The sequence below is a fragment of the Sceloporus occidentalis genome, unplaced genomic scaffold (genome assembly GCF_023333645.1).
Source record: "Sceloporus occidentalis isolate IW3139 unplaced genomic scaffold, rSceOcc1.0.p SCAF_8, whole genome shotgun sequence".
NCBI lineage: Eukaryota > Metazoa > Chordata > Lepidosauria > Squamata > Phrynosomatidae > Sceloporus > Sceloporus occidentalis.
Window position 1 is genome coordinate 15,346,020 of NW_028316988.1, and position 11,481 is coordinate 15,357,500.

At 44.2% G+C, this 11,481-nt stretch overlaps 1 protein-coding gene and 1 long non-coding RNA gene across 3 annotated transcripts in view; one reads left to right on the top strand and one right to left on the bottom strand.

The window, feature by feature from the left end:
* Positions 1-1,213: 1,213 nt before the first annotated feature.
* Positions 1,214-4,939, top strand: LOC149308011 (uncharacterized). Of its 2 annotated transcripts, XR_016282105.1 has the most exons (4): positions 1,214-1,387; positions 2,742-2,776; positions 3,229-3,330; positions 4,487-4,939. It is a non-coding gene; the product is annotated as an uncharacterized LOC149308011 (long non-coding RNA). The 2 variants fall into 2 exon arrangements; XR_016282106.1 differs by lacking the exon at positions 2,742-2,776 and having other exon boundaries at positions 1,217-1,387.
* A 2,988-nt stretch (positions 4,940-7,927) lies between these two features.
* The window catches only part of TMEM268 (transmembrane protein 268), a 12,036-nt gene continuing 8,482 nt past the window's right edge, over positions 7,928-11,481 (bottom strand). The window contains exons 6-8 of the mRNA XM_089536983.1: positions 11,422-11,481; positions 10,284-10,469; positions 7,928-9,989 (exon numbers count right to left, since the gene is read on the bottom strand). The exon at positions 11,422-11,481 is cut by the window's right edge and continues 21 nt beyond it. Of these exons, the coding sequence (XP_089393109.1) occupies positions 9,828-9,989; positions 10,284-10,469; positions 11,422-11,481 (408 nt within the window). The 3' untranslated portion in view covers positions 7,928-9,827. The remainder of the gene's footprint in view (positions 9,990-10,283; positions 10,470-11,421) is intronic.

The following is an 11,481-nucleotide window of genomic DNA, read 5'->3' on the forward strand; positions in this document are numbered from 1 at the left end:
GAGAACGGTAGACTTTCCTTTATTGGAGATCTTTAAATAGATGTTGGGTGGCCATTTCTTCATTTAATGATGTGAAGTCAAAGGCTTTCATGGCTGGCATCCATAGTTTTTTGTGGGTTTGGGGGGCTATGTGGCCATGTTCCAGAAGAGTTTATTCCTGATGTTTCACCAGCATTTGTGGGTGGCATCTTCAGAGAATGATGGCATGGAAGAGAATGGTGTGTGTGTGTATATATATATATATCTATATACACTGTGTTGGATATATATACCCAGGGTCAAAAGGATGTGTGTGTGTGTGTGTGTGTGTGTGTGTGTGTATCCATCTCACTCTCTTCCATGCCAGCATTCTCTGAAGATGCCAGCCACAGATGCTGGCAAAACGTCAGGAAGAAGCTCCTCTAGAACATGGCCACATAGCCTGAAAAACCCACAAGAAAACTACTTTAATGATGTTTTCTGCATAGGGATGGGGATGGACTATATGGTCTTCCAGCTCTATGAATCTCTGGATTCTACGGATCTATAACATCGCCAGCGCGAAGCCCACTGACTGTCTGCAATCCGTTTTGAGCCTGACCCTGATGCACCAGCATAACTTGGCCTATCGACTTCTGTGCCGATGACGCATGTTTGGCAAGCTTAAAGTCAAACTGAGACTACCAGCCTGAAGGAGTCTTTCGCAATGTGATCTGACAAGACTTCCTGAAGTAATAATAATAATAAAATAAGAACACAAAGCTGTGTTTCCTGGAGAGAATGAGACCAAAAGGCACAGAGGCATATTAAACGGTTTCAAATATCACCCAGGAGAAAACCTTGCTCTCATTGCGGTTCAAAGGGCAACAACATTTATCAGAGGCAGCCCAAGACATTTTGATGCCTGATGCAAAGGACAATGAATGGGATTTTTTAAGGCTCATGAATGAAGGTTGATAGTAGACCAAATTCAGCAGCTTATGCAGTGACACAGCACTGGCTTTACTCTGGCTCAGTAACTCAGGTTTCCTCCATCATAAGGAGATCTGCTCTTTGGTTTCAAGTAGGAGCATTTAACTGCATGGCCCACAGGTACTGGAAAAACACCTGCGCATAGCAACACTTCAGGCTGGCATGAGCAAACAATGGAGCTCTGTAAGTCATAAAACCAACCCTTCCTGCTTGACTTGGGTCATGTTACTGGGGCAACCCCCTGAAGGGAAGGAGGATGTGATGATACGGTTTTGCAAGAGGCGGAAACAGGTTGCAAGTTGCAACACCAACTAGCCATAGACCTGCTAGTTGCAAAGGAAAAGAAAGAGAGAGAAAGACCGAGACGGAGAAACAGAGTGAGGGGGAGAGAGGCCATCATCCGCCGCAAGAAACATGGTCTGAGTTATTATCAATGGTAAGAGCAACACAGCTATGCCTAAATGTCAGTTTTTGAGTATGGCTTTGCTGTTCCAGTAATGCAGAGTGGGAAGCCTAGGAAAATGAAGTCCTTTTGGAAGTCTGGTTTCCCTGGGCCAATATCTTTCTTGCTATCCTAGTGTATTGCTTTTTTTTCCATGGATCATTTGCAAACGAAGGATTCCTTCCCTCGTCCTTTCTTTGTCCCAAGCGTGGAAAGAGAAAGGGTGAGAACTTGCTGCATCACTGCTTTTCAAAGGCTTGGCCAGAAAAAAACGAGGCAGTTCTGTTATCTTCCTGACTTGAAGATGATTTATTAACATTGCATGGATTTCCCCCAGCCCTGTCAATATTTCACAGATGAGAACAGAGACCCAAGGGTCAACCAACATCAGAGTATGATGGGAAAAGCTTTCAACGGGGAAGAACAGACGAACTTGGAGAGGCTGCAGAAGTTTGCTTTTGCCTGGGCCAACTGGGAAGGACAGGATTCTGCCCCTTCCTCTTCTCTTTTCTCCCTTTGTTGAGACAACTGAGTGCAAACCGCTTCTGTACTTTGGACTCAGTTTGCAGCAATTGAACTAAGGAGGAGGACAAGAGGAGGAAGGTGGGAGGAGGAGGGAAACCGGGACATTTTAAAAGCAGCTGAACAAGTTGGAAGGCAGAGGATTCACTGAGACTATCCCTGTACAATTGGGGGAATTGAAGGATATACTCCTCCTATATTGAAGGCTGTAACATATCTCAGTTTCTGAAAATGGGAAGTTTCTCTATGCAATGGCAATTGGTTGAAATTCTGTTGTTTCCAGTAAGTTTCTGCCAGTGTTGTAATCTTTTGGCACCAGTTTTCCAACCAAGGTTGGCTCTACTCACAGTTATGGACTCCGTGCCTGGCTTTGAGTTGACCACAGATGAAAAGAGATTTATTTGGGGTGCAGGAGACAATGTGCAAGGATGTATCTAGATGACAATGGTGCAGGATTTTATAATGTTTCCACAATTTGGGCCATTGCATGACCTCTCCTTCACTCCTCTTCCAGTCATCATTTTTCTGGGTAAACCTCTATGGAAAACCAACCTTGCCCTTGTAGCTTCTCATAAGTCGGAGAAGTCATCACGGCCGAATGGAGTCCATCCAATTCTGGTGCAAAGTCGGGGCTTTCCCATTGTGGCAAGTAGCATGAGAAAGAATAATCTCATTGAGATTAGGCAGGATCTCAGTGTTGGTCATTTCTAGTGTCAAACTGATATGTTTCCCCAGGGATTTTGCATTGACATCTGCCTCTAGATTTTAATGAATTCAGGTTATAATTGTTTTTTTATGGTTGGATTATTTTATCTATTTTTTCTAGCTCTTCAATAAATGAATCACAACAGTGGCATGGTGGTAAGAATAACATTATTGAGCACATCTCTACACACATAAATGCGTTGGCACATGTGACATGCTCAACCAAGCTCCCGTTCTTAGAAAACCCAAAGTATCATTGAACAAAAATGGCATATCCCAAGAGATCCTTTTATTATAATTATTACTACCATATTTTCTCTTTCCTCCCTTCCTGGCCCTTGTCACCAAATCGGGATAAAAGACGTCTCACAGAATTCTCCAGACTAAACCAAAGCCAGGGAAACAGATGTCCTCTGAAAACCACATCCTTTCTAAGGACATTTTACTACAATGAGATAAATGAGGGTGTGATGGGAAAGACATATCCACTAACATCATTTGAGTAAATGCTTGAGGGGTTTTGGGGGGGGGGGGTTGTTGTTGTTTTATATTGATCTTTGATACGGAAAGGTTTTCCTACACAGTTTTCTGTTGGCTTGTTTGTTCAGCCTGCAGCTATGTAGCCGGAAAAATTCGGAGTTGCTGCTGCAGCTGTTGTAAAGATGAGGAGGAGACTAGGAGAGAGCTTTCAGCCCAACCAGAGGGAAAAGGTAAAAGATGCTGAATTATCCCTGTGTGGTAAGATATTTCTGCTTTGATGTTGTGGTGTGCCTTCAAGTCGTTCCCTAAATGGAACCTATCACAAGGTTTTCCTGGCATGCTTCTTCAGAGGGAGTTTGCCATTGCTATCCTCTGAGGCTGAGAGAGCATGACATGCCCAAAGTTACCCAATGGTTTACATGGCCAAGCAAGGATTCAAACCCTGATCTCTATTGTCTTAACATGCAAACCACTACATCATGCTGGTTTACTAAGAGAGTACAATCTGGTGAGTGTGACATGAGCAATGTGGAAGAGACCAGAATAATTACTCTAGATGCTTGCCGTTAAGGTATGTTTATTCTACCAAGGAAACTATCCCAGGTTAGGAAAGGAGATAAGCAGAAGAAATGCAATAGATGTGGTCACAGAAGCCCCTAGGAGACATCACTAGAGAGGATGGTGCCTCTGCAACACTGGGATAAAGGGAGCCATGTAAGTTGGTCATCCTCCTTGAAGAAGGTGGGGATTGATCACAACTTGGAAGAAGGAAGCAAAAGGACCTGACTAAGGAGTGGGTTGTGCTGTGGCCTGATAAAGCCCCCATTTTAAATATTATTTTACCTTTAAAGAAAAACTGAATATATATCTTGGTTTCAAAATGCTCCCAGACACTTCCTAAGGTCACTCTTGTGGAGGGTGAAGGCATCTCCTAGGCCTAAAATGTCCCTTCTGATATGGTTTGTAAGGAATTCTAGAACTTACATTTTCCAAACTACTTTCTCTAGAATAAGGGTGGGCAACCATGAAAGACACAGACAATTTTAACCCAGCCAAAGTGGGGCGTATAGGAGCTTTGGGGAGTTTGGAAGAGATTTGGGGCCAGAAAAATGTCCCCTGTGGCCCATGGGCTGCTGTTTTCTATCCTGGATTGCAATCACCACAAAAGGTAATAAGTCAGCTTCTACAGGTTTCTCCTTCAGCTCCGTGGGGACGTTGAATTTCAGTCCTGCCCCAATGGTGCCACCATCCAAAAGCACCACTTCTCGCCACCAGTTGCACTTGTTCCTGCTACAACTCTCCTCCCGAAAGCTAGCGTGCATGTTTTCCAACTCTTAGCTCTTCCTCCGAATCTGATTTTTCCCCCTCCTTCTTTTGTCTGTACAGTTCCACAAGTAACTGGATGACCAGGCCGGCCCCAAATGGCCACGCCAACTCCCACATGTAGCTTTCCTATTCAAGACCAGCCTAAAAAAACCTGAGGATAAAAGACGGTGTGGGACTCATCCGTCGCCGGAACAGGATCCTGCGCTGCCCTTGCTTGAGAAAACTACAACTTGGGGGAGATTCCTGCAGCCAGTATGACCAACAGTCATGCTAGCTGGAGGATTCTGGGAATGGAAAGAAGGAACTTTTCCCCAGCTGGAGTCAAAAAGTAACTTTTCCCCCTTGGCTGGAGAAAATCCTAACAGTTGCTCAACCCATGAAGGGAAGCCTCCTCTGGCATCATCACAGACAAGACATGAAGACAAGTTCACAAACTCCTTGTTGAAAGGGGATGGATGCGTCTGAATTCCTTTGCCTGCGATACCAATAAAAGTCATCACTGAAAATGAGAAAGTGCTAAAGTAAAAAAGTCTTTTGTGAAAAGAGATGTTGACATCGGGATTTTTGTCACTGTTATGTGCCTTCGCGTCAACTCAGGCTGTTCACAAACCTGTTGACGTGTTTTCTTGGCAAGGTTTCGTCTGAGAGACCATTGCCTCTGAACATAAGGCTGACAAAGTGTAATGCCCCCAAGTTCATCTGGAGAATCCTGCGTTTCATGGCTCAGTGCTATGAAACCCTCGGATTTGTAGCTTTGTGAGAGATTTAGCCTTCCCTGGCAGAGAACTACAAATCCCAGGATTCCATGGCATTGAGCCATGGCAGTTAAAGTGGTGAGTTATTTCTGCAGTGCAGATGGGGCCCAAACCTTACATAAGCTCACGCTACAGCTTGTTTTGCTCAGTTAGTCTCAAAGGTGCTAGAAGATCCCTTTGCATGCTGATTTTGCAGACTTACATAGCCATGTCTCTGAATTCTACTTCTCTGTAGAGCTTGTCATAGTGATCCAAATTCTTCTCACTTAGGAATGTTCTGGAGCACTTGGACAGACAATGGCTCCCACATCATTCTAGGTATTAACCTGCAAGGATCTGTCCACAATACAGGACCCAGTGCACCCAAACATGTTCAGCACCTGGGATAGATTCCCATATTGTTGTTCTTCTGTGCCTTCAAGTCATTTCTGACTTATAGTGACCCTGGGGCAAACCTATCCTGGGGTTTTCTTGGCAAGATTTGTTCAGAGGAGGTTTGCCATGGCCTTCCCCTGAGGCTGAGAGAGTGTGACTTGCCCAAGGCTGCTTAATGGGTTTCATGGCCAAGTTGGGAATCAAACCCTGGTCTCCAGAGTCACATTCCAACTCTCAAGCTACTACTCCATGCAGGCTCTCCATTCCCTTATAACAGATCCGATCTCAGAGCCACTGCCTCCATTTCTTACATAAAGCACAGGGGCTCAAAACTACTAGCTCCCTACTCCTTACAGGGAGCAAACAATGGAGGTGCATGACTCATAAAACAGCCCTTCTGTTTTATGTGTGACTGGGTTGTGTTACTGGGGCAACCTTATGAAGGGTAGCAGGATATGATGTGTTGCTGGTCATATACTCCCTGGTTTTACAGAAAGATTGAGAGAAAGAGGGGCAGAGACAGAGAGACCGACTATCTGCAGGTCCCTGGAAACATGATGTAAATTACTACTAACAGTAAGTGGAAAAAAATGACCACATCTAAATGTATATCCTCCAACTATCCAGATTTAGCAGACACAGTCCACATTAATCCTCTGCCATCCCATTTTTTCAGCTGCTTTTAAAGTAGCCCAGTTTCTCTCCCTTCCTCCCACTTCTCCTCTTTGTTCTCAGCTTACTTCAATGGCTGCAAATGCAGTTCAAGGTGCAAAAATTGTTTGCATTCAATTAATTCAGATTTGGGAGCAGGAGGAAGATAGAACGAGGCAGTTTCTTGTCTTTCCCAATAGTCTCAGGCAAAAGCAAACAGCTGCAGCTTCTCCTAAACTGTATGTTCTTCCTCAGTAACAATTTAAGCACACTCTGATGTTGCTTGGTCACATCTGTGTCAGTTTTCATCTCTGGAGGGGAAATAAATGACAAGACAACAAATGACTATGATTTGTGATATTCCAATAACACGGAATGGATTTGAGAATATGTCTCAGCAGAAGGAAGATTCATATTGTAGGGGGCAACTATGCACATGCAGCTGAACATGAAGCCTTCGTACCATTGACAGTCCTTCTTTATTAGCTGAATGTGCATGTCCTTCAACACTTTCCACCAAGTGCAGAGGAGCATAAGAAGATCTCTGGTGGAGCAAGCCACGACTCTAGTGAAAACATTTGCTGTGTTGTCATTCACTTACCCTTCACAGATGAAAACATTATGTCATGTTTGGCAGTCCCCTGCTATCCATTGAATTCCCTTTCAGCACTACATGTCACATAAGTTGTGTCATTTGCATTTGCTTGGCTGAAAATTAACAGCAGGGAGCTTGGGCTGGGGTTCAGCTTGGGGTTTCCGTCTTAGTAAATGACCTTACATGCAATGGCAATAGCATTTATATTTCCATACTGCTTCATAGCGAACGAAGCACTCTCTATAACATGTAAGCCAATTGCCCCCAACAAGGTGGTACTCATTTTACTGACTTATGAAAGGATGGAAGGCTGAGTCAACCTGGAGCTCTCTGGGATCAAATTCACAAACACTGTGCCACACATGTTGAAAATTGAACTGCATAGCTTTTCAACACCCACATTCACTGTGATGTTGCAATGCACAGGTCTCCTTTGAGCAATGGTAGCCAATGGAGTGACAATGGGCACAGATGTGCCTCTGGAGATTCATGCACTAGGAAATGCTGGAACATATCAGAAGTGCCCAACACATATCAGGCCCCTCTTGCCAATGCCCTGATACATACCTTCCCAATTCACTAACAGGGTTTCATGGCTTTCCTGCAACCTAGCCATAGATTTGTAAAGTTACGAATGGTAGAGTGTAGTGTTAGATTTTGGTCTGGGTTTTGACTTGATGTCATTCCCGTTGACTGCAGCCTGGATCTACGCCGCAGCAAGAATGGGTATCTGCTGTGGCTGTTGTTGTGGAAGTGATGACGATGATTTCCAGGACCGTCAGCCTCCACCTAACTACGTCCAACCCAGGCCACCGGGTAAAATTATCGGCGTCATCCAGGATCCGTGCACTCGGACATGAAAATAGAAGACTGCATGTTCGCCATCTACTAGCATGGGATCCTGATCTGTGCCAGCTTAAGGATACCATGATTTTGCTCAATCCACCTCCCTTTGCATCACCACAGACAGTCATGAAGACAGGTTTGGAAACTCCTCTAAGAGAGGGGACGAGCGTGTCTGATTTTCCTCCCTGCCTGTGATATTGACAGATGTAAAGGTGGAAGTGTGTTTAACCAGTGTGCAAACAAGGGCATACAAAGGTTCAAAGAGATGTTAAACCACGGTTGGTCTTTGGTGACTTTTATTTTTCCAATGGCAGGAATTAAGAGCCCTATTACGGTAGCCATGAAATGGAGCAAGCTGATCTTCTCCATTCCCAAGCAGATATTTCTGCACCCGCTCCATAAACAGGCAGCCATGATTGAAAATTAAAATAAAGCTGTAGAGCGGAGCATGTTATCCTTCATAAAAACCAAAAGAAGTTAGAACAGGGGTAAGTCTGTATATAATGCCCTTTTCACCAAAGGGTGGTACATGAAACATATACAGTCACAAATGAATGATAAACAACAGTGTTATACAACAGCTTTCTATGTTCCGAAGGTCAGTTTTCACATGATAAAGTCATCTATGGATAAAATGTTGGACTGGAACCTTTGCACTTGATACAATTATAGCACAAGGATTCAACTTTAACTGCCGTGGCTTTATCGTCTGGAGATTTGGGGTTTGTAGTTTGGGGAGAAGCTAGAGCTCTCTGGTTGAGAATTCTGTGCGCTCATCCCTAAACAATCAATGCTGGTGTTCCATAGAACAGAACCATGGTAGTTAAAGTGGAATCATAGCACTATAATTGTCCGAAAGGGTCCCAAAGGTAGCCTCAGAGGATTCTCAGCTTGCTTCTCCCATTTCGTCCAAGTCAAGAGATCTCCACTAATAGTTTGGTGCCCCCCAAATCCTAAACCCAAACCACCCACTATGTTGAGCAGGTTGTTTCTGCAACACCCATTTCCAGCCCAACTGGGATCAGTTCTTATCCACAGCCCACTCCAGAAATGGTTGAGACTAATCAAAATGCTTTACATTCTCTATGTCTGAATGGGAAGGATTGCTTTGATTACACACACACAGCCAAGCCAAATGGAGAGGATCCAATGGTTTCATCCCACACCATTCCGGTGAGATAGTTTCCTGCATTACTTCCCATGACGGACAAAAGTGTGCCCATTACAATAAACAAAGCAGGGAAGATCAGGCAAAGCTGTTTTCAAAAGCTTTGCAGAAACTATGTCCGTCCAGGACCTTGGACAGTTTCCACCAGTCATGTACGTTGTGCAGCTGCACATGCCCTCTTGGTTTGGTGTAGTGATACAATTGCTCCTTAAAACAAAGCTAGAATGTCTCTCAAACATTTCTGCAGGACACTTCTATCACTGTTGTTGCTAGTTGCCATTAAGTTGGCTCCGATTCATGGCAACGCTGTGGATGAGAGTCCTCCAAGACACGCTTCTCAAGAATGACACTCTCAGGACCAGGCCCTCCTTGACTTATCCACCTGTAATGTGGTCTTCCTTTCTTCCTACTGCCTCCCCCTTTACCATATTTTACCAAGGGTAAAAGTACAATAGCCTCACTACAGTCATTTTGGTTTCTAGGGAGAGTCCAGGCTTGCTTTCCTCAAGGACCCATTTATTCATCATTTTGGCAATTCACGGTATCCATAGAACAGAGTAGATTCTGTTTCTGTCAGCTTTCTTCACTGTCCGGTTTTCACACACACACAAAGAAACTGGAAATATTGTGGCATGGATGATTCTTACTTTGGTATCTACTGATAGTTCTTTCCACTTTAGCACCTTCCCGTTAACAGTTGGTCTTCCATATTGACGTCTACTTCACATTTCCCAACTACAGTCTCCATTTTGATTTACTTCTGACCCAAGTTCTTGACTATTTCAATGCCTTCACCATCCACTTTGAAGTTATACAAATCATCTGCGGTTATTATTTTTGATTTCTCAATGTTCAACTGCAACCTTGCTTTTGCACATGGAGAACATAACCCATCGCTGCCTTCCTCTGGTTGTAGATTCTCCTGACTCTCTCTTTTTTTGGTGTCAGTTGATGCTCTGTGTCTGGAGCAATCCATCCAGCTGGTAAGGATTTTCTTGGGCCTTTCTCACTTCAAGATTTCCTCCCCAGCACTGTGGTCTCAATGAACTGGCAGAGGCATGGAGCATGGGCAAGTTCTACATGCCATCCTGATGGGACCCATGGGAGCTGACCACTGACCAGCAACCTCACGTAGTAGCTGCCGAAGATTGCCAACAGATGCTGTGCCATCTCCTGAAAAGAACAAGTGTCACTGTTTACTGCTAACTTGCAAACACTTGGGGTAGATCAACTAGGGCAAGGATAGGTTAGTGACAGAGGGCAGGGGACTGCATTAGCCCACCTAGAAGACCTTGAAGGGCCAATCCCCCTCCAAAACCAAATCATTCCCCCAACCAATGCTTCCCAAATATCCTGCTTCAAAAGTCCAGGATGAACCCTAAAGTGGAGTCACGTGTGCCACTAACATGGAAGTCAACTGCAAGTACTGGATTTGGGGGAGGGAACCCCTTGCCAAGAAAGTCTTACCTCTGGGGCTCCATCAGGGATCAGACGCAGGGGTTCCCGAAATGTAAGGACCCCCCTGGTGCTATTCCTTCTCTCCGACAACAGTGGGGTCTCTTCCAAAGACCTTTCTGGTTTGTTTTCCAAAGTGGGGATGACAGGGGTCTCCATGACAAGGCAGAGTTTGTCCAAGTTGTGCTTCAGAGTAGACTAGGTGGGGGGAAATGAGAAGAGAAAATATCTAAATCCTAGCATGGTGCTATGACATGCAAACTAAGACACGGCCATGCCTTTCTCCCTCTTTCTTAACAAAATCATTTCATTTTTAAATACATGGTGCATCCGCACTGCAGAATCAATGTAGTTCGGCACCATGGTTTAACTGCCATAGCTCCATGCAGACATTTAACTTTCTCAGTCAGAGAGCTCTGGGGCCACAACAAACTACAAATCCCATGAGCCATGTTGACCTGATCCTCCTATTTTTACTTGGTATTGGAACTCTTCACATGCTATTTCTACCTTTAGAAGCAATTTTTCTGTAAAGCAATAAATGCCAGGAATTGTTAACTGAGGTATACACATACACAGAGAGAGAGATATACACATGCAGAGAACTGAATAGACAACATAAGGGAACATTAGAAGCCAAATGCTGGAGTTATACGGAGCTTTGATCTGAACCAGTAGGGCTCCTTTATGATCAGTTATTGATGGCTGATCTGGCTGGATTTACTTGGGAAGAATATCCGTAATTACTCGTTCTTTTATGAGTATTATTGCAAGTTACTCAGGCCAAACTACTCAGCACTCAGGTCAAAATGTGGGTTTCCCAACGGGTGGAAAAGACTGTTAGGATAAAGCACCAAAGAAAAACGTCTCAAATTGTTGTGGAGGGATTTTCTTTCAAAAATAACATTTTTATTAAAAACATCTCAGAACAAAACATCTGTGCGCCTGTGGCCAAAACAAAGCAAATGACTCACACACCAAGACCACAAATGTACTTTCAAAACTCTCTTGAAGTATAGTTAGTTAGGAAGGCCATTACAGGTTCAGACTAGAGGGCAACTTTGCAGAGAGAGAGAGAAATGGGGTATCGATGCAAAAGCCTAAGGTAACTTTGTCTTTTGTCTCAAGGCAACAACATGGAACAACTCACCTCTTGGTTCCTCTTCATTGTAGCCACAGTCTCTGCCAAGGATTGCAGGCAGGGTCCCAT